Source organism: Passer domesticus, chromosome 3 (genome assembly GCF_036417665.1).
Source record: "Passer domesticus isolate bPasDom1 chromosome 3, bPasDom1.hap1, whole genome shotgun sequence".
Classification (NCBI taxonomy): Eukaryota; Metazoa; Chordata; class Aves; order Passeriformes; family Passeridae; genus Passer; species Passer domesticus.
The window spans coordinates 74,882,373-74,905,955 of record NC_087476.1 but is presented as its reverse complement, the minus strand read 5'-3'; the positions used below and the strand labels follow the sequence as shown (position 1 = coordinate 74,905,955).

Here is a 23,583-nt window from a genome sequence, read left to right as displayed (position 1 = left end):
CAAGGTGTTGAATCTGGCATCTAAATCATCTACCTCTGCAATACTGGGGGCAGTATAGGAGGTAGAACTAGCTCAGCTGCAGAAATTTCTCCCTGGCTATTATCCATCAGTAATCTCTGCTGGGGGTCAGGAGTCAATCTGAATAGACAAACCTTTAGAAAAAGGGAGATGAAATTAAGTCCTTTTCTAATTTAATCTGGCATCAGTAAGAAACATATCCAAAAATCCAACTTGAAAGCTTCACTAGTGCTCCAAGCTTGAAAGCTGTGCAATAGTTTTAAGAAAAGAAAAACATTTGGAATATGCTAATTGCATCACATCTCTGGAAGGTTTTGAAAAATCTGATTCACCAAGTAGTCTGTTTAGACTTCCATTTTAAACTTTCTTCCACCCACAGGAAGCCATACCATCTCCTCTAGCATCATTCTTTTACTTAATTATTTTCTATAGATATTGATGTGACTTAATACTTTGATCTTATTTTCCTTTGCTTCTGACCTGACCATTACATTTATACCCATGTGAAGTTTGTAACTATGACTGACAATGCCAGTTCTCTTTGCTAATAAAAATCATTAGGCCTGCTGTAGTCAAGATGATCAATATTATAGTAAAAGAATCTTAAACACAGTAGTCCATCAGAGGAGAACCACTCTTTTTTTTTCCATCTCTCTTCTTTCTACCAGAGTATTATGAAGCATCCACCTCAGAATATTCTGTGATTCAAAAGAATGAACAAATCCTTACTTGTGTTTCAGAACTTTTTACTTTTTTTTTTCACTTGGGAATGAGATGGCAAGTAAGTTAAGAGTAAAATTTTAAAAGTCCCTCAGAGTACATACATGCAAGTAGAACATGAGATGTGGACTTGCTAAACCAACATCTACCTGCACTGATAGGTGATTACTAGTTTCAGAGTAGACTCAATTTGCAGGAAATGTTACTGTCTACAGGGTTTTCCCTTGCAGGGCTGCTCTCAGAAGTGGAGCTATGTCTGAATTCTGAAATATTGCACTTAGGAGCCCAAGGGCATGTTTAAAATAGCTTTAGAGTTTATTATTAGCATTTCATTTTTACAGATGACATGGAAGAAGAGGGAATAGGTTGCAAGAAAATTCTCTTCTTCAACAAGCTCCATGATTGGATTTACAGAGGCAGTACAGCTGCATACAGGTGCAGAGAGGTGTCTGGGGGAAATTCCAGAACTCCTCAGTGAGCAATGTGCCTAATGTCAATCAGCTCTGAAAAGAGTGAAATTCCAGACCTGTTCAAATGCTTTTACAACACCAGCAAAGAACTTGTTTGCACTGCTAGACATCTAATTACCTCTACAAGACGCCCCCCAATTAGCAGCAGTTGGCCAGCAAAAGGAAAAGGGATGAAGTGTTCAAGCATTTTATTAAATATGTTCTGCTTCTGGGCTAGGAAAGGTTTTGCTTTTCTGGCTGTAGCTCTGACTCAAGTTACTCTGGCCAGGTAATTTTCTGTCTCAGTAAGAAAGCACAGAACAACAGTAAACAAGGCAAGTGGCAGGCTCCATGGAAGGATTATTTATTTACACAGTGACATGGTGTGTAAATAAATGTCACACACATGGTGTGTGTCTTCCTGCAGTGATGCCACCATGTATTTTGCTTAACTCCTTCCCTATCACCAGCCGCCCCTGAGGGAGACAGGATGATGTTCTCTGAGGTATTGGCAGTTCCTCTGAAACAGGGAGCTTTTAATGAGGTGGTGCAAGGCAAATGGGGCTCCTGCCTATTACACAAATTATCACTGCAGACACTTTTTCCTCTGTTACATACTAGAGAACACTGAGAAAATTATACTTACAGAAATGAAAAGAGCCTAATTACAGTGATTTTTAAAGAGACAGTTAAAGGATGCGTGTCAAAAGGGACTGATATATAATTATGATAATATCAGTTGCAACTCCTGTGCTGTCTAATTACTTGAAGTGGGTGGCATTGTGCCATTTTTTTGAAAGCGAGCTACTCTGAAAACAAAATTATATAATCGTATTATGAAATTACAATAAAATGGAAAGAAGAGTAAAATTAATATATTGGTAGGAGTAATAACCAAAGAGGCAGCACTAAATGTGCTGGAAAGACAGAACAAACAGAAACCCACCAACTGCCTCCAACCCCAAATCTATGCTACACATTTGACTCACACTTGTGTCAGAAACGGAGATGCTGCACATGCTGCCTACACTGGCAGTCAAAATCAAGACATATTTACATGACAAGAAAAGAAGTGGAAGAAGAAAGGAGCAAAAAGAGGAAATATTTTTTAAAATGGGATAAAGCATAAACCTAGCAATCACAGTGCTGAACTCTGCTGGAGCTTTGAGAGTCTCCATGCCCTGGCTTTGTTCTGGATTCTCTGAGGTACTCCAAACACCCAGCCTGCTGAACATGCTGGACCCTGTTAGATTTGGGCACTTAGACACCTCCAAGGGATGAGGTTTTTCTATTTTTATTTCACACTGGCTGTATTATACTGATAAATCTGTCCACAGTACTTGATATAAATGAAATATTAAAGTTATTTCTTAAATTTAGTATACATTTTGTTTGTCATGGATGTATTAAAGTTATACTATAACATAATGCCATCTGTTGATAAATGACCTGAGCACTGAAAACCTCTATTTCATTAGAAATGAAAATAGTAGCACATTCATATGCAAGTCCACAGATCTGCTGGTAAGTCCATGCTCCTAATTATGGTGTAGCCTAGAAAAATCAACCATTGTTTGAACAGTGACATCAAGAGATTGTAGGTTAATAGTGGTTTCCAGATTTTTGTGGCCCGCATGAGGAAACATGAAAAGTTTCATGGATTTTCACAGATACTGCATTGCCATCAATTTAGTAGTGTAAAGTAAGACTGAACAAAATGTTTAATATTATTCTATTGATATCTGGAGGTCATTTATCTCATGAACTGCAGTTTGGATCACTTTCTTAAGCTCTCATCATCTCATTTAATAGCATCTCATTTAAAAGACACAATGTCATTTATTAGCAAAATTTACACATATTTTCTAAAATTTTAAAACAGTAAAAGTAGAGTAGCAGTTGGCTAGATCCCCTCATTTACTGCAAGTTGGGTAAATACTCTTCTCTATATACTGCAATCTGTTCCCGTGAACAGAAGTGAAGGGATCTGACCTAACTTTCCCTGTTTTTTTCAAACTCCGTGTTATAATCTAATCTTGTCCCTTTCTGGTACAAGAACAAAACCATGAAGTACTTTTCTAGCATATGTGTGTTTTCGCTGCTAAATTTTTCCTTAAAGAAAAGTGTATGTTTGAAACTCTTCCTTTGAGCTGTTATCTCACAACCACTTACCACTGGTCTGTACAGCCCCCTGCAATGGCTGCATGCTATTTATTCAACAGCATTGAATAGAATTGATGATAGTTCTCTGAGCAGGGCCATCCAAAGTAGTTTTCTACTGAAGTTCTTCCCTCATCCTAGCAGCTCCCTGGCCTCTGGGGCTGAAGTGACTCTGTTCTATGCACCGTTGCTTGGCCAAGTCTGAAATTTGCTGACTTGCCTTTAATGCCAACTAAATCAATATTTTAAATCTCTGCTGAAGACTGACTTTCATTCATTTTGATAGCATTCATTTTGAATATGAAGAAGACAAAAGGAAATCTGAGTTTTTCTAGGTGATCATGGTTTTCACTGAAAAATCTCTCTACTTACAAGAAACAGATCTAAGCAACTTGAGAAAGAAGAATAAATCATATTTCAACTTTGCAATAATTTTATATGCAATTTTTTTAAAATTATGATGATTCCGTGTAGGATATGTTAAAAATCTTATTCAGTTTGCAAGGAGCATGGCTGAAGTGATTAACATGCAAGACAGCAAAGGTTTCTTCCACTGAGGAATTCTACATCGTGGGATTGAAGTGTGAAAAATATAGAAGACTTACCTTCCAGAAACCTACTGTCTTATAAAACAGAAAAGAACCCCAAGCAACACCCAGCAACAAGAAATAAGCCAAGAAAAAATCCAGAAGCAGAGCATCCTCAGCTGCATTTCTGGAATTTACCAGATGCTTTCTTACCTTCACTGCAAACTCTGTTTCTGTAGCTTTATGAATGCATCTCTTGCACACTGAATAGGAGCCAATTCCTATGTCCTCCTTGATCTCGTATCCATCAGTAAAATGAATGTTGTTCCCATGTAACTGCTACAGGGAGACAAAAGAAACAAGGTAATCAGGACATCTCCCTCTTGATGGAGATCCTTGATCTCCTTTCCTTCACAAGGCTCTCTTGTCCATACAGCTTTTCTAAATCCAGTTAAAAAATTCTGAAGCTCTTTACATAAACAAGTAAATGTGTCTTTTCCCTTTCTACCTTTTTCCAGTATGTAAGATGGGGAATTGTCTATGTAGAAGTAGTGGCAAAACTGCTGTGATTTTCTAAACTATTTTTGGAATGCAGGAAATCACCATATATTAGAAATTCATAGGAAACTGTGGGCCCAAATCTCTGACAAACCCACATATCTTGACAATATAAACTGATTCCTAAATACAGAAAGGGAAGGCAGATAACATATAACATACTAATAGTTTCACAGTGTTCAAAGAGAGATACCCCATATATAAAGAGTGCCTCCAGATCATTTGAGATCTTGTCTAGAACTTGTTTATCTGCAGTTTATTTATAAGAGAGAAGTTAATATTTTAAGCCATTAATTCATATGCTCTTTGGAAAATGTCTGGGCAGGTAGACTGGTTCAATGCTGAACCCCAAATCTGAGGCTTTGCTGCAAGTTCCATGCCAGGACTCAAGAAACAACCAGCACCTCTAAAATTCCTGCAGAATCCTCTGTCTAAAAATGCAGCCTTGCTAGCAAAGTCCACACAGAACCTGCTAAATTATAATACATTCATATGTCAATATTCAATATGTTTTTGTAAAACAAATCACAGGAATATATATAACATTTCTGAGATGCAATGACTTGGATAACATTTCACTTACTGTGTCATAAGAGCATCTTTAAGAGTATGACAAATTCCACTGTAAATAATTAAAAAAGAGATGAAAACCTAAGAAAACCACAGGCAGGGTCTCCCCTCCTTGAGGCATGTACACCTGTGGCTGTGGGTAGCAGAAGGAGCTTCTTCCTAGTGAGAAAATTGGCTGTATCTTTAGGCAGCTCAGCTCTTTCTGCTTGTTCCCTTCTCTGATGTATCAAACCTGTTGTAGCAATTTATTTCTGGGTTAAAGTACAACTGGATAGATTTTTTTAGGAGAATGGCAGCAAAGAACCAAGTGTCTGGCATGTTCCTCCATCAAGCAACATGGTTTAGGTGAATACATGCAGGCTTTTGTGCAACAGCAACAGGATACAGTGGCCTCTTACACCCAGGAGCTTGTGCTCTCTGTCTCTGGGAGCCTGTGGGAGTAGTTCATCCAACCCCTTTGCCAGCACAGACTGGATCATATAATCCAAGACAAAACTGTTGGGAATGAAATACATTCAGTGAAAAACCAGTATTTCATTACCTGCCTTGCATGTACACCTGGAATCCTCTTTAAGGTATTGAGAAGTACTTTACATTTTAGTTGCGACAAAGTGCAGTTCCTATTTTCTTTGCAAAGATGGTGAGGAACATTTTATATATAAAAGCCTTTGCAAAAAAATTCTCATTTTCCAACACCTACGTGCTGCATGTAAAACACCTCCTTCCTACATTAGGTAGCTGCGAAATACCAGTGAGAACATTAGGCAGTTTAAATACACACAGGTACGCACACATCAGATGTGAAAGGTAACCAGCATCGGTACCTGCACAATTGGGTGAACAGTGATTTTGTGCACATCTTGCTGTGCAGGCTCCTGCACCAAGTTAGAGGCAACAAAGCTGAACCCTCTGAAAAGATGATGAGCATTGGCACTTGGAGGAACACCTGGGGAATCTGTAGGAGAAGGAAGAAAATGGCCTCATGAGCTGCACAAAAGAACAGAAAGGAATAGCACAGCACTACAACAGACAAAGTCACCTCTGCCAGTCAACAGCAGATCTGATAAATTGGCAGACACAGGGGAATATAATTCATCTCCATGTCGAGGTTTTGGTGTGCCTTCTCCATTCCTTTCCTCTGGGTTTGAACAATGCAGGGGTATTGTTTGCAATGATGCCACCTCTTGGATACAGGCTTTTTCACAGGACATTCTTAGGCAAAGTACTGCCTGTGACAAGAGTGCACAGAGAGAAGGCTCAGGGCAGGTGAGAGACGGGAAACTCAGAGCAGAGCACCTTGCAGGGCTTATAAGAGGTTCTCTACGGAGTAGAAAAAAAGCTACAGGCTGCTATATTTGTCCTTTGCAACACAACTTAACTACAGAAATTACAAAGACTGAAGTGGCAAATTGTGTGGGTCAGGAGAATATAGAGAATGCATGAAACCAGTGTAAAAGCACAATAGTCCAGTAATGGCCTTATAGGAATCTTCTGGAGCAGCTTTAGGAGCTGGGATCTACTCCAGGGAAGACAGTGGTTGACTTCTCCTCACATGGAAAAAACAAAAAAGGACTGTTTTAACTAACCTTCACCTTTCCTTCCCCTGACATGGCAAAAGGAGAGAAGGAATGGCTAAAGTTCAAAAAATCCTGAATTAGAAATTCTGCCTTTGGAAGGCGGTAAGCTGAGAGCAGTTCCTTGTACCTGCACCACTGCTCAGTGAGAGAGGCAGCATGACGAAGCAAGCAGACCTGTGCTTCAGTTAAAATTCTGAAAAGCTTTAAAGAGATCTTTCTGCCCAGTGTATGTTTTATCCCAGGTATTTTCCTCAACAAGAAGAATCACATTGTAAACCATTCCTTCACAACAGGCTGTGTATTATAAAACCTATATTACTAAAATTTGCTAACCTTTTATTTTGTTTTTTGGGGAGCTTGTGGGGTTTTTTTTTTCTCTTTTTCCCTTCACATTTCCTCCAATGCACCATGTGATTTACTGACAAAGTTACAGAGCTAAACTTTCTTTACAAAGCTATTTCCTTGTGTAAATAGCCAGTTATCTAAAGAAAATACATCCTCACTGAGCTTTATATCTGATTGACCTGCTTGAGGCCCTGAAAATATGTAAGAATGTGTACTTCTTAGCATGCACACACCCTGTATAAATCTACTGGTCAAATGAATAGAGAAACTGAAGTAAAAATTTGATAAAACCACTATTTATCTACTTGGGAATAAACAAAATGGAGACTTCAGCTAATTCCATTTCTCACCACAAAGTTGTCTCAGCTTTGAGAGGAGTCAGGAGTCAGTGTATTCTTATTGCACAGCAAGCAGAGTTCCAATGGAGAAGATTGTCTTTTGGTAAAATTATGTGGAGTTTTTGTTTATCTCAGTGTTTTTGACAGGTAATATCCTCACAAATATGGGGATGAATCACAACAGACCTCTTGCATCACTGGATATGTCCTACCATGGCATATCTATAACAGGGATTTTTACACAAGGGATTAATTAAGAGGAAAGAATGTTTGTTTAAAAAAAAGGAATGACAATAATTCACATTTGAACACTTCTGAACCTCAGAAAAGCTGTGATCCAGCTCTAACATTAAAGTGGCAGTTCAGTTCTGTTTAATAAAACCTATTCCTTCATAATTCACTGCCAATTGCTTCAGTAAATACTGCAGAAGAACTATTGATGATTTGGTGTTCACTATTAAATGTTCATCACCAACAACTACTTTGCCCATTAAAACATGTCTGCTAAGTGCAAAATTATGCATAAATCATGTTAATTAACTGATAGCTCAGAAACCTAAATCATTTTTCTAGGCCTTATAAATCAGTATAATTTCATATATCTGAATTAGATCCACTTACAAGCAGCAATCTTATTAAATGGTTATCTTTCTTCCTGTGAAAAGTAATAATGCTTTGTTGCACTAGAGCACCTAAGTTTAAGGGTTTTCAAAGGCTTAATAATTCTTAAGTTATTTTCTTCATCATATTTCACTGGGGTTAGCAAACATCTTATTTGCAAAGGAGGATATTTAGATATTTCAGGTGAAATTTTAAATACTTTTTTCAGCAGTAAAACCAGTTTAAAACATCCCTGCTGGTTACAGCCTGCTGTTCCATCAATTACAACAGTACAAACATTGTGGACTTGTTGGGTCACAAGGATGATCTTGGTTTGATCCTTGCTCAAATCACCATTTCTAACCTAGACTGCTTCAGCCTCCAGCTCCCTGTAAAGAGCCGAGTCACCACAAATGAGATGTGGGGCCACACTGGTGAATTTAGGAAGCAAATGGCCAAAAAAAACCAACTCCAACTTGGACAAATCTCTGAGAAAATGTGATGTGAAACTATACCCACATAAATGATCTGTCAGTGTCAGAAACCACATCTTTGGCACACTTAGATCTGAAGTTAAAAATCCACAGAATGTGGTTTCAACCTTCAGGATAAAGGAGGTTTCTGAGGTACAGCAAATCACTGGACTGGCAAGATTTACTGGATCCAAAACTTTGACACAAACCTGCTTTCAGACAGAAGAACTCATTCATAAAGAAAGTGTAAAATTACTATATGTTTCTGTATCCCCTCCTTGGTAGTGACTGACAGCTTCACTAAAACGAACTGCATGATCACGAAGCAGGAATTATTACAATGCTTTCCATCTGAGGATGTTCTCAGTAACAGGGATAGTTTGTTTGTTAGTTTTATTTTATCCTGATAGACAAAATAAATTTTTAAAAAAGGCTATTGTTCTATTCCATTGGCAATGTGAGCCATTATTAAACACATTTGTGATACTCTTCCCAATTTGTTTGACCCAACCAGTCAACAGTCAGGGGATGCAAAATATTCTACCAGTCTGCAAGAGCTTTTCCATCTTTCTGAAAGTGTAAATGAATTTTTTCACACTTCCAATTACACCTATTTTGAAAGGTTTATTCTCAGGCCACTGCCCATGGTAGCCCAAACTAGAATTGAAGCAGGCCATCTCCCCACCCCTGCCACCACCCCAAAACAATCCTTCCAAGTCAGTCTCTTGTAGAAAATAACAAATTTAATTAAGCAACAGCAGTAACATGTAGAGTGTAATTTATAGCTGCAGACATCGGAAAAAGCAATGAAGTGTGAACTTCCAAAGCAATCCAAACTTTTAATGCTTCTTTGCATTTCAGTGAAACTTCCCCTGGCAGCACCAGGGCACACATCCTTGAAGACCAGACTAACTTGCAGTCTCCAATATTTCAGACAAATTAGTGCTCCTGAAATCTAAAATTGGATGTGTGAAATGTCTGGAAACCAAAGATAATATTTCTATGCGAAATCAGGAATATCAGGACATGACCAACATATAACTGGAGACAGGTGGATGTTCCAGTTGAAAAAATAAGAATTTAATATTTTTATTGTTGGTAAAAGTCAGCACATCCTTGGAAAAAAAAATGAACTGACTAAGGAAAGATTTGGAATAGATACCCTTATTTCAAACCCCATGAAAAGAAATTTGAGCCAGGCTTTGAATAGAAGTTTGGGCTAGTTTTAAGAAAACATGGTGTAGGTCATGATAAGTCTGAACAAAAACTGCAGGAAATCTCAGCCCCGATTCATGTGTTATAACATAGGTGTTTTCATAATGAAAGCTCAGATCTTTTCCTCTCTGCAACAGTTCTGGGACAATTTGAGGATTGAAGCTGAGACCTTATACTTGATTATTACCATGATACTATGTGACAGTTACAGTGCTAACCATCTTCAAAGTGTTTTACAAACAACAACTAATTCAATTTTTACAGTTTAGAAAGTATAAACAGGTAAAGGCAGAAATGTAATGTGACTTACCCATGTCTAGCAGGAGGCAACATTATAAGTGGGATTACAACTCTGACATTATTGATATCTTTGCTTTACACTTAAAAGAGTGTAAAGATTGAATTTTATGCAACAGTCACCTTCATATATATATATACATATATATATATGTGATTATATAGTGTACAAAGCAATGTATTTCTGTTAGGAAATATAAGTTACCTGAACAACATTCTATCTGCAAGCACTTTCTAAATATTGTGGGCCAAATTTCCTGTTGGCATAACTCTGCTGACCTGAGAACTCGTTGATTCTTCATTGCTTTTAACCACACGTTAACTTCCAACAGTCCACACACTGTGAGATGCCATAATTAAATAAAACATCGATACAATATATAATGACATAATAACTTGCAGAGATACAAAGTTCTTTGAAGCCAAGGTAATTTAAAATAGTTAATAATTTAAAATAAACTCAGATAGTGTAACCAAAAATGAGTAATAAAATAGCAAGACAATAGTTATTTTATCCTTTAAAAATGTGAAATCTGTTCTTCCTGAAGACAAGTTAATATGAAGCTGGTGAAATACTTATGAGCTTCTTTTGCTGGAAAAGCAAAAACAGTTATTGCTTCCTGCTGGATATGGCAAAACCCAGTAATACCACAGGTGATCAGACTTTTACACTGTGCTGGAATAGAGAGGGGAAAGGAAGAATGAATTTACTAACTGAAAAGCTATATTATCTATGTTCCACCTTACTAACCTGTAGGTGTCCGAGATGTGAACTCTGGATCAAAATGAAAGGTGTCTTCTGGTCGCCCCACTGCAGGCTTGAAAGGAGGCTTGATTTCTTTTCTGTAGAGTTTCTACAAGGAGAGAAACAAACCACAATCAGCATCAATGTGCACATTCTCAGCATCTGGAGACAGACTCCCCTGCTTTCTTTAGGGTGTCCTGTCTCAGCTCCATGCTATCCTTGCTGGACTGACAGACAAGGATGATGTAGCCATGGTTCTGGCTCTTGCTTTACCGCTTGGCTTAAAATCTGTGCCCTGGATGGTCCCCGCACATTTTAGCTACTGGAATCCTGAACATAAACACAAATCTTCCTGGCAAAAATTTAGCCCATAGGCTGGAACAGTATTCCAAGCTGGGGCATCTGGAAATTCACTGGTCTAAGGGCAGGACTGGAGTGTGCAATGGTAAGACCAGGAAACAGGGTCTTCAGCAGCACAGCAATGACAATCACCACAAAGAATTTCTAGGAAGCCATGACTGCTTTATTATTTGTCATGAACCAGCAATGTGTTTGACGTGCTGCCAGACTGAGCTGAGCAACAGGCTTGGCTGCCTGGTCCTTTCAACCTAAACAAGAGGCTTGTTCTCTTAGCATATCTGGTAAAAGGGAAGGGGGTTTACAGCTGATGATTACATAAAATTCTCATCAAAAATGCTAGGGAGAAAGCACTGTGGATGGGTCAGCAATCACATTGAAGCTCTACATGTGGCTTGAACTGAGGAATAAAACAAAGAAAAAAACATAAGACAGGAAGGTATATAACAGGTAAGTACTGCTCGGTGTGCAAGTTTCTGCTGGTGACTGAGGGGTCATGTAGGGGATCACCTGGGTAACAGGCACCATAAGTTCATCCTAATACATCCTGTCTTTATTATGAGGGACACTGTGGCCTTTTTACCCATTCTCAGAGATCCTAAGAAATTGCTACTCCATGCTCCATTGCAAGCATTCATACACAGACAAGCACACTGAGGTGAGGATGTCTGGATCTGATCCAAAGCTTGTAGAGGTTAATGGAAAGACCCCTATTGATTTCAGCCATCTTTGCATCGTCTCTGCCTGAAATGGCCAAAACCGAACGTCATGCTGATGGCAGCATGGGGAACAGAGCTCCAGTTTGACTCCCTTCTCTGTGCTGCAATCCCTAGAATGCATTTCCTTTCTAGCAATGCTTTTGTTGTCAGGTTTCAAAGGGCTATATTAGTTGCCACAGACAGTTCCCCATAATTAACATGTCTGAGCATAAATACAACATTTAATGCAACATTTCAAGTCATAAGAACTGGAGAGTTCAAGTTTGTGACTGCAATATGTATTTTTAGGTTAGTTCTTAAAACAACATCCTAATGAACTGATTTTTCAAAATGTTTAATGGACATTACTAAATCCTTTTACAGATCCCTGCATGCAGGAAGATTCTTTTTAACTGTGTGTTTTCTGGGGAATTAACTTCTGTAATACAAACCATGTGGTTAAATCTAAGATATATACATATCACCATAGTTTGATTTTGCATAAAGGTTCATGATTTTTTATAAATAAAGGTTCTTGAAGGAGAACATTCTGTAGCACAGTATTAGCCTTAACAGAAAGGATATATTTGTGGTACAGTTATGATTCCTTGGGAAAGTGAAACAGTGAGGTTGAAAATGACTCTGCAATAATTAATGGCCATTTCACCATAAAAAGTTCCTGCTTGCATAAAACTGCTCCATCTCTTTGGAGAGGAAAGGAGATGAATAACTGCTGTATGCCACAATGGAAAGCCAGTCTTTCAAATAATTAAAAGCCAATTGCAATCTTATGCAGGAAGTGTCACTCATCAGCTGAAAAGTATCAACCTAGTAATAATTAGCATACATATTTTTCTGTCTGCACAGAATTTTACAAGAGAACTCAGCACCTACTGTAGATTTTTCTGTTGTTAGGATTTCACCTTGAGAAAGCTATTTGCTTCCCAGCTCTCCTTTATTTGTCTTAATTCACAACTGCAGTGCTTTTGCTGCAGAAAGCAATATGTCACATGCACATGCTTCCTCATGGAATTAACTGCACAGCTCATCCTGTGAGGTCCAAAAATTGAAAATGTTTTAGAGCTGTACATCATTCAGGAATTGCACTCTCTTTTCATTATCATAACCATATTCTCTCTGGCCTCTTAATTCTTTCCCCTATCTGTAGTTTCTTAAGTGCTGCTGGAGCTATGTTTGTATTTTGAATCCATAACCCACATCCTCCACTATTAGGGAGGGATTTAAGATTCATCGTGAGTCACGCGCCACCGAGAGATTTACAATCACAAATTTGCTTTCTGGGAGGGGATGGAAACAAAGAAGTTGCCTGTGTGAGTGAAAGGCACTCCATTTGAGCACAACCTGATGACTCCCTTTTCCATTTCCTTACCCACTTGTGATAAAAATTAGACAACAGAACAGCAAAAGGTAAGCTGCCTAAAACATTTTTTCCCCCCAAGCTCTTGAATAAGGTTAGTAAATGAAATCATTGAGGACCAGGAAAAGCAGAGTAGCATAATCTATGGACTTCTCCATCCCACACTGGCTCCAGTTCTGTAAGTGAGCCACCCAAGCCAAACCACTAAACCACAGAGCAGCCCAACACAATTAAACATGAAGACCTGCTGCAGGCAGAACACCTCTTCCTTTAAAAACCTGCATTCTGTAGACTGCAAAACTCAATGTGGCACAAGCTGATCTAAAAAAATAGTAAGAATCACAGCCATTGCTTCGTATACACATAGAGAGAGAATTTCCTGGAGGATTTGAGGTACTTCTGGATTTTTCAAGAATATTTCTAATTTTAGGAAATGTGTGAATATATTATCTCTTACCATGGTCCCCAAATTATTCAGGGATGATGCATCTTGACCATGACCTCTTCTGGCAGAAACCAACCAGAGGTGGGAAATTACAGGAAGTTAAATTTCAAATCTTGCCTTCAACCATTTCTATCAGACTGTCCATAACTTCTGATGAAATTTAAACCGTTATGTATTTTCTAAGTCTACTTTCTAAGGTAATCTTAGTACTGTATGCAAAAGTTACAGTGAGTTCCATCATCTGTTTAAATGGGAACAGGGTCCCAGTTTTCCCAGTTTAATTTCCAGTTTTGATATTCCAAAGTTGGAAGCTCCTAATAAGATGCTCCAAGTTTGGAGCATCTTATTAGGCATTTAAAATAGACTTTGGATATCATAGTGATAACTGGAGCATCTACATTTTAGGCTGAAATTATACATTATACATTATATGTTTGTTATCTTACACAGGTAGAAGAAGCTGAGGATGTTTTTTTTCTTCCAGATTGTTCCCACAGCCATAAAGGAGAATTGCACTCCTTAGCCAAGTTTGGAGCATCTTATTAGGCATTTAAAATAGACTTTGGATATCATAGTGATAACTGGAGCATCTACATTTTAGGCTGAAATTATACATTATACATTATATGTTTGTTATCTTACACAGGTAGAAGAAGCTGAGGATGTTTTTTTTTCTTCCAGATTGTTCCCACAGCCATAAAGGAGAATTGCACTCCTTAGCCCTTAATGTTTTAATGAGAATACTATTAATTTATCTTTCCCAGTAAAGAATAAGCTCCCACATTCCATCACAAATTTTTTCTAAAATGGCCACAGCACTGACTCAGCACAGAAAAATGTAACTGACAGGTATGAAGAATCACTGTATGACAAACAGTGTTGTCAGATCCAGAGGCTGTGCTGAGGGAGTGCATAATACACAGAACAAGGCAGATAGATTCCATGAAAACACTGATTTAGATATTCACGCCTGCATACATATCCATGCTCCTGACTTATTTATCAACGCCTCACGTCCTCCTGAGACTTTCATAATAAGCACCTATCAATTAACTAGAAACCATTTCTATAGCAGTTTAAGAAACTACAAGTTTCTATGGACTTTCCTTCTGATTTCGGACAAAAACATTTTTATTTGAAATAATTAATTTTCATCCAAGTGCCACTGACCTTTTCTAAAAATATGTTGCCACATCCCTAGTATGATCTTCACCTGAACACCTCCGCAGCTGGAACTTAAGTAATGCACAAGAGAGACTAGTAATAAAATGCTGCAACATTGTGTTTCCTTCTCTTTTTATGTACGAGTAGTTAATTTTTCTTTAAAAAACCACATTCCTAAAAATCCCAGAGATGTAAATGCTCTGCACATGTGCTTGACAAATATCAAGAAAAAGAAAATGGTTTGATTTCATTAAAAACTATTTAATAATTTCCTCAACTGAATTTCTTTGATGAAGAATTGAATTATTCCTTAGACACCTTCTAGAAACAGAAGTTGTCTACCCTCCTGTGCTACCCTCCACAGTAGTGCATTTGTAGTGTGAGAATATACTCCCTTGATACATATACCTGTCATGGCAAATCCAATAAGCAGACAAAAGGATAAACTACATTCTGAAATGCTTGTCCTCTCTTAGATTAATGACTCAGTGTTATTGCCTGCAAATGACAGAAAAGCTAGGAGAATTCAGACCCTAGGATTAATTTTTTGCTGTTGGTAAAATCGGCAATGAAATAATTCACAGTTTCAGTTCAGTTTGATCTCTGATTAATATTAAAGGAAAAAGAACTGGAGTCCACTTTCTTCCCACTCCTTCCCTCAGCTGTATTTGACAGATAATTTTCAAGCATGTCATTTGCTCTAGTTCCAATTTAGTCTGTCATCCAAACAAAAACTACTGTTTATAGCCCACTCCTCTGACAGCAGTCTGCAAAAAGGGACTGCACTTTTAATTTTCAATGAAAAGCCAGAAATTATGCATGACCTGGAAAGAAGAAACAGTAGTAAAAAAAATCAGGAATCAGACTGCTTTCTCAGAGCCAATGACTTAAATTATTTGAGGTCAACTCATTTTGGGTCTGCTTATCTTAAGAAGAAAAGGAGGTGCAAAGTTAATAAGCAGGTAGAACTGTCAAGGATCTGGACATCTAATCTCCTGAGCATCCCAGCCTTGATAATGAAAGACAGTCCATTCATTTAACAACAGAAGTATTGAATTTACATCATAGGGCCTGCTAAATGCCTCAGAGCAGCAAGACTGATATTTGCAGCTATTTTTCACTATAGAAAATGGGAACCTGGGGCTTTGTTACAGGGTAGCAGCTGTAAAAATGTGAGTTTTAGAAAGTCTCATGCCACCATTTAAGTCTGGGCAAAAAGCTGTGTCAGATTGTCCATTTAGTGCAGTTCATTTAGTGCAGAAGTTAGCCAGAAGTTACACCTAAGGTGGCTGCCCATTTTGCTGAAGGATGGCACCCTGGAACATGGGAATGGCTTCTGGGAAAGGCTGGGAGGAGGAGGGTTCTCTGGTCACATGGATGTTTTCCAGGATTGCCCTTAGTGACTCTGCATGTAGTGGTCACATGTTACCAGCACGTTGTGCTTGGCAGCAGCATCTGCAGCATCGTGATAGGGGCTCTTCCGGCACTGTGTGTGCTATTTCCACCGGGTGTTCATCCAAACCAGACATTGTATCTGGTTGTGTCTGTTTGAAGACAGAAAAAGATGGGAAATGACTGCCCCAACAGGTAAACACTTCAGGGACAGAGAAAATAACCAGTTCCGATCCAAACCCTAAGGGAACAGCTCTGAAAATACTGTGAAAAGAAAGCCTCAGTCACAGGGTTCCATTTGCAATTCTAGTATCACTGAAACATCAAGACTTCACACATGACTTAGAAGGAAAAAGCTAACTCATTTCTGTTATGCAACTCTCTTTAAAATTAGATGATGCAACTTGGTGCTTTGTTCCTGGTTATCATGTCACTCTTGTAGGAAAAATCATGCTTAAACGCAAACCTGTTTCACATTGCATTTCTAGGAGACACTAAGCCATTCTTACCCTTCATGATAAGGGGGCTTTTGATGGAGGATCCTTTTTACTACAGTTGCTGAAATTTTCTGTGCTGTCAGTCACAACAGTCTCCTGTCTATCATAGCTGCTAAGGTAGCATAGATCTTCTTCAAAAGAGCTTGCCTCTTGCTCTCTGAGGTCTTTATATTGCCAAGGCATAAAGTAAATAATCATTTCTGTTCCTCAACAGTGCTGTTTGCTGACTGTCTGCAAACTGATGTGGGAGATTCTGTATACATTATGGAAGAACAAAATGAGGGCACCAGGAACTCTTTTCCTCCAACTGTACAGAGATCAGTGCTATAGATAGAAACATCTATGTCTGATCCATTTCTGTTCTCTGACCCTGTTCTGTTTCTGTCCATGGAGAACATGTTAACAACTGGTTGGATGATTATTGAGAGCCAAAGTTCTGGCTTCAGCTAAGGGCCAGGCTCACTGCTCTGAAATACATACAGTAATGTATCTGCTGGAACAAGATATGCCTCCCAAGATCTTGAGTGATTGCAAAATTAGGATAAAATGAGGAAATATATTACAAAGATGATAGCTGATGAGTGTAATAGTGATCTGTCTCTGAGAGAGTACAATGAGCACTAATTATGTTGGATTAAAATTGATTTTAACAGCTATATTTCACAGCAGAGTTAGAGGGCTGGAAAACACATCAAAGGGCAATTAAATCCTTAATTAAACCTTCCTCTCTAGCCCCAAAGCATGTTCAAGCATACCTATCTTTTTTGAGGTACATATTTCCCTGCCTGTAAGAGCTTTTTCAAATGATGGAGGACAGTAGAGTTTTCTTAGGACAGGCATGAAATTGTTCCCTAAAGAACAGAGCTTGAAATAATCACCAATTATCATGACAGAAGGTAGTCTTGAGTATCCTCATGGGACAGAACTGACTTTTCTGAAAACCTTTCCAAGATGCAGTGCCTCATTTATTTATGATGAGTTAGTGAGCTGCTCCCCTAGCAAACACAGAAGAAAAACCCTCTCACTGCTACAGTATTATGATGTAGTTATATTTTGATTGCAAAGCTGAGGACTGTGGAGATATTGGGGTAGTACAGTACATAGTATTATTGTTATTGATATTAATATTAGTATTTAATAATTATCATCATCATCAATAACCCAAGTCTTTGGATTCTCTATTTTTTTAAATTTCCCTTACTGTTTTCATAAATGTTAAGTCTTCATACAGAATCTCATGACTAGTAAGAAGCAGAAAACGAAAGACACACAGATTTCACAACATATTTAATGGCTCTAAAAGTCAGCTGGACTATAAAGGAAAGTCTCAAAACCCACCTTCCTTAATTATATTTTAATATACTTCTGAGTCATGACAACTCTTCAACATGCAACCCAAATTATATTTTTCTAAAGAGTTTTCCAAAATAAATGGGTTTGTGGGCCTTTCAAAGGCTACCTGGGCATCATGAGATGTTCTCTCACAGAGGAATTTGCTTTACTGCAAAGTCATGGGCAGCAGTTTGTGAATGGTTCTGTCACATAGATTCATAGAGTTTTACCAGAATTTCTGGTAAGAACTGCATCAATGTTACATGTTGTACTAGCACTTGTGAGTGAATGCATTAAATACTGAAGAGACACAATAATACCATAACGCAAGTTGGATAAAATTAAACAAGAAAATGCTAGGGGATGTGGCAAACAGCAGCTCTCATGCACTGGCAGATGTCCCAATCAAGAATGAAAAATGTTTGCCTTCAGGTTTGTCTATGAATAAATTGATTTGAACAATTACGATGCTGAAAATGTGATTTAACCTTTTAAGTGTCTAAATCAAATACTCAGATAATCTGCACCACCACCTTTATGAGCTTTAGCTGATAATAATAAAATAAATCCTTGTTTACCATTCTGTTAATCACATCTGACATGTCTTACTTGAATCATGTTTAATTTGATCAACTGTTCCAATTTTGAGTCCTGATGCCAACATACATGCAAGAGAGACAGAGGCACCCACTGAAAAGGCTCTAACTACTCTGTGTTAGAGAAGTTCAGTTTTCTATGTTAGAGAAAGTAATCCTTTTCCTAAGCATGGCAGTTTGTCTTCAAAAAATGTAGCTAAAAATAAAATAATGCTGCTCCACTTACATTCCAGTCTATAGTAACAAAGAAAGGGTGACGCTTAATTTCTTCTACTCCATCAAATCCAGCACCTGAGAAGAGAATGAAATAATCAAAATGAAGTCATGCTTATAGAGGGCTGCATGGTATCTCTTCTCCACTCTCACTCCCATCCCCACTTTTCTTCTGACAAAGTGAGAGTCCCCATTTAAAGAGTTCTAGTCAAAAAAATTCTGAATGGTGCAAGTGCCATCACAGTATAAGTGCCATAGATACAGACAAGGGCACTTCACAAATGAGACTCTGATTCCAAGGGTCTTTTACTTTTCTCGAATTGAGGCTTTAGGTGAGACATGGAATTTTAGCCACAGCAGAATGCATGCATCAGCAAGGTCAGGAAATGCCCCAGGATATCCTGAAACTCTGGGAAGGCTCCATCAGTGGCAGTTTTTCTATCGACACTGACTTTCAAATCTTGACTAACTACTGTTCTCCATTGGCACAGAAAGCTGCACTACAGGGAAGTATAGACTCAAAATGTGAAAAGGTTCCAAAATTATTTGAGGTAAGCCAGAATTTTAGGTTCCCCCTCTTCACAGTACCAAAGAGTACCAAAATCATCACTCTCAGTGTTATGTTTCCCTCACTATTAAATTTCTGTTACATTACTGTAGGAAATTTTGGACAAGTCTTCTGAGCTCTGGTAATAAATCTAATTCCTTCATTACTTTTGCCTTATGTTTTCACTGAATATTGACCTTTTTATTACTTTACCTCAATTTATTTGCTTCAGTGCTATCACAGAACCAAACCGGTACTCAGTAATAATTAAAAGAACTGTCAGAGAGGATTCAGAATGCCATTTTTGGGGATTTGACCTTATTATTAGCACCTTTCATTTTCATTTCAAGGAGAATTAAACTCTGGAAGCAAAGGCTTTGCACTGCAATTCTGGAATCAGCCTACTTCTTCTCAAGCATGCTGAGCAGCCTAGATTCTCAAAAGGATTTGGGATTCCTAAGCACCTTGCAAGGGGCACTCAGCACCTCAGAGGACTCAGCTTTTTATACACGCAATATTTGTACTTTGGGAAGATCAGCATTACAAGCAGCTTTACAAAGGCTTGTCAGCTGAAGCTTTGGTAAAATGTGATATCTGCTGTCCTTGTGTACCAGACTATTATCACTGTTTGTCAAAATGCAATGATCAGGAACTGCTCCCTACAACCTGCTTAACATTCACTGATGAGTAGAAATGGGAAGCGAACACTCTGTAAATGTAACATGCAGATTTGTCTGTCAGGCCTGCTGGAAAACATCAAAGAGGGATTATCTCCTGATTAATTCCCCGTCCCAGTAATCTTTTAGTATAGGCAAGTGATGCACATGAGCGTGAACAATCCCAGCCTGCAATACAAAATTATGTGCTCAGAGGTGATCAGACCTGCTGAGCAGTCTGTGAGTTATGACAGCCAGACATTTCTAGGCAAACACAACATGAAATCAAATCTTAGAAAAAGAGGACAAAAGTGACAACATCATTGCACTGTCACTGTGTAAGTCTGTTGCATTTTGCAACTGGAGTATGGATTGTAGCTGACATACTCCCCTGTAAAATTGTATTCTGATTAAAGTTAGGGAAAATCAAAGAAGGCCGACAAAGAATGTTATGGAATGACTAAGTCAGGACTTTTTAGCCTGGAAACAGATGACTGAGGAAGTATAAAACAGACCACTAAATGACGCCAACAGGAATGAGCTTCAGAAGAACCTGGAGATGTTTCCTCAGGAAACAGACAGTTGTGTGATGTGGAATTACTTGGAAAAGATGATGTGGTGCAAACTATTTATATGGGTTCATGGGGAGGTCAGGAAAGCCTGTTGAAAAGTAATCTGTTGAAGATTACTGCATTGACAAACCACAAGAGACTCAGGAAATCCCTTGCTTGACCTTAAAGCAGGAATAGGGTAGGAGAAAACTTGGGTGAAGCAACATATGTTTATCCTGTTCTTACATGCCCCTAGGCAGCTGTTTACGATCCATGGGTACTGAACAAGAAAAGTAGAAGTCTTAGAATAGGACTTGTTCTATTACTTCCCTAGCATGTTTTTGTTCAATGCACAGTCTGAAGTCTGCAAGAATCCCTTGGCAGATTCATTCTGATTTTAGCAATGCCAACAGAAAGACAAAACCAACAGAGTTACTCTGAAGAGAATTACATTAAGCAAGTCTTCAGAAAAGAAATATCTGTGAAAAGTGCTTTGAGTTCAGTGGTGGTGACTGGAAACTGCAACCTGCAGTAAATGTCCTTTACCACATCAGGATGAAACCCAAGTGCCAGATTGATTTTGCAGGACTGGGATAAATGCTCAGACTAGTAAGACACTAGTAGCATATCCTAGACTGAGGATAATTGCTGATGCATTCAATTTTCTCTGCTCTGCCCCTTCCCCACTGCTGTTTTCGCTCTTGCTTAGCCTAATGGATATGTCATTGTGTTGGCTATGACATGCTATTTTCAGATCATCTAATTAGAAAGACACAATTTTTGCTAATGTTGTTCTTCCTTTTCCTACAAACCTACAGAAATAAGGACTAAGAAAAAAAAAAAAGTCCACCCCCAGCTACTTCTTTTAGTGGGGGCTGCAAGTGCTTGGTAAGAAATTCAAGCATGCAGTTGAGGCAGGCGTTTGTTTGAAAAAGTTTCATTTCCCAGTTGGGGCCACCTCAACTCAGGCACATAAGGAATATGTTGTAAAGTGCAAGGGCTTAATATATTAAAGAGATTTAGGATGGTAATAGCCTAATTTTGCAAGGAGTGGCTCACTTCCAATTCTTAGCAACTGATTATATGCTACGGAAAAGGTTCAGCACTTCCTGCAATTTTTATTCCCTGACGTTCCACGCCGTGAGAATTGCTGGTGTAGCCCACAACCTCTTCCTGGACTGTGTGCTGTGGCTGCAGGCAGCAGCGTGTGGCCTGGCCCTCTCCTCAGCTGGAGGAGGGAAGTGTCTCAAGGGTGCATTCAGGAATGGCTCTGGGAGCCAGGAAGACAGCCCTGACCTTGCTGCAAAAGTCCTTGGGAGATATTAGGCATCAGTGCTCATAGTCTCTGTGGCTTTGCTCAGCATGTTTCAGCCATTAATCTACCACCTCTATCTATCATTCATCTATCACCTGCAAATCTGCAGGGGTACTGAGAAGAGATGTGCTTACATGGAGAAAAGCACTGCAGCGGTCATGACTGGAAAGGCCTGCTGCATGGAGATGGACATTTCTTGGCATAGAGATCGGTATTCAGCAATGAAGCACCGCATGCAACAGTGCACTTCATGACTACAAACCTTTCACCTTCCTCAAGGTTTCTTGTGATTTTGGATTTTTAACTTCACTTCAACTTCAATTTGGCAATAAGACCTATTAGCCAAGAGTAATCAGCACAATCAAACCTATTTCCTGCAAATAACCTTACGTGCCATCCAGTCCCATGATGATCCCAGTCTCCAGGGTCCAAGAAGATAAATAATTCTTTCAGATCAAACTGCCAGTTTAAAAACATTATATAGTGTATTTATATAAAAGCAGCCTCACATTACTAAGTGAGAACTTAATTATCTAAGTTTTATGCCTGCAATAAAAGTACCTGCAAACAGTAAGAGTAGAATGTTTTATTTTAGTTGGTTTTGATTATTGAATCATTATGGCCAACATGAGCCATGAAATATTGAGGGGGAAAAAGAAGACCTAAGAAATCTGAAAGTTGATTACTTGGATATTCAAATTCATCAGAAAGAGTTTCTAGCTTTTTAAGCTAGTTTCAGATAACAACATTTTAGTGTCTCTACAGCTTCAGAATATTTTAGTGAGCTAGAATTTTTGAGGTATTTTTCTAAGGTTTACAAGAAAGCTTGACAGTCACTCTGACTAAAGTGAAAGCTGTTTTCTGTTTAAGCTCATCATTCTAAAAAGTTAGAGCCTGAAGTCTTCTATGTGCCAAAGCAGAATATATCTTACCTGAGAACATGGGATTAAGAAAACAGTAATGATTTCCTTGGCTTTTACTCTGAGCCTATGGGCATATGCTTTTATTTTAAACTTTCTGGGCCGAGCTTCTCAATTATAAGGACCCTGGACACGTTCATACTGCTCAGCAGTATAGGGAGGAGTTTTTTAGATAATATGTTTTTTATATAAAATAAATTTTTGATAATTTGTTAAATAATAATTTTAAATAATAAATAATTTATTTACCTACCTGAGAGATCCAGGCCTTAGAGCAAGTCTCTTGCCTAGTTCCTGGAAATGTAACAAACTAACACTTTCATCCTAAAGTTTTACTTCTGAGTGCTTACTCCTTATTTGTCTGAGTATTCAGTCACTTTACGAATTTAAAATTATGCTTATCCATAATCTGAAATTGTTTTACTTAAAGCAATAGTACCAAAGCAGTACTGTTCAGACTATTTGTACACCAAATAGGCTCAGAAAAGAAGAGACAGTGCCCAAAACCAGAAAGACTTTCCATTCCTTAAAAATTTGTCACAAACATTAATATGGGCACCTCGCTTAAAAATAGAAGCAGGTAAATCAGATTAAATTTCTTTTCAATCTTGTCTAACTTGCTTCAACCCTAATATTTCTTCCATTAATAATTCAAAGCTTCAAAACACAATTTCAAAGCAAAATTTCAGATTACATCATCAATCTTTACTTCTGTTTGTTTTAAGATGCCAAAATCAAATGGCAAAAAAGAGCATATTTTATCTTGCAAATGTTTAAAATTGGATTTTGGAACTAAATGCACTTTCCATGTTTGCAAATTTATTAAACAATGGCTGAAATCAAGTGTTTGATCCAGAATATAATTCATTTATTTTAGCACACTTCATTAATTTTACTAAGATTTTTCAAATTGAGATGTCTAAGTCTACT

General features: G+C 38.2%; 1 protein-coding gene across 11 annotated transcripts in view; it reads right to left on the bottom strand.

Annotated features, from left to right (window-relative positions):
* The window catches only part of RPS6KA2 (ribosomal protein S6 kinase A2), a 294,786-nt gene that overhangs the window by 29,626 nt on the left and 241,577 nt on the right, over positions 1 to 23,583 (bottom strand). For all 11 annotated transcript variants that reach the window (XM_064414038.1, XM_064414034.1, XM_064414035.1 and 8 more), the window contains 4 exons: positions 18,678 to 18,742; positions 10,599 to 10,701; positions 5,827 to 5,957; positions 4,088 to 4,213 (listed from right to left, as the gene is read on the bottom strand). In XM_064414038.1, coding sequence (XP_064270108.1) covers positions 4,088 to 4,213; positions 5,827 to 5,957; positions 10,599 to 10,701; positions 18,678 to 18,742 — 425 coding nt within the window. The remainder of the gene's footprint in view (positions 1 to 4,087; positions 4,214 to 5,826; positions 5,958 to 10,598; positions 10,702 to 18,677; positions 18,743 to 23,583) is intronic.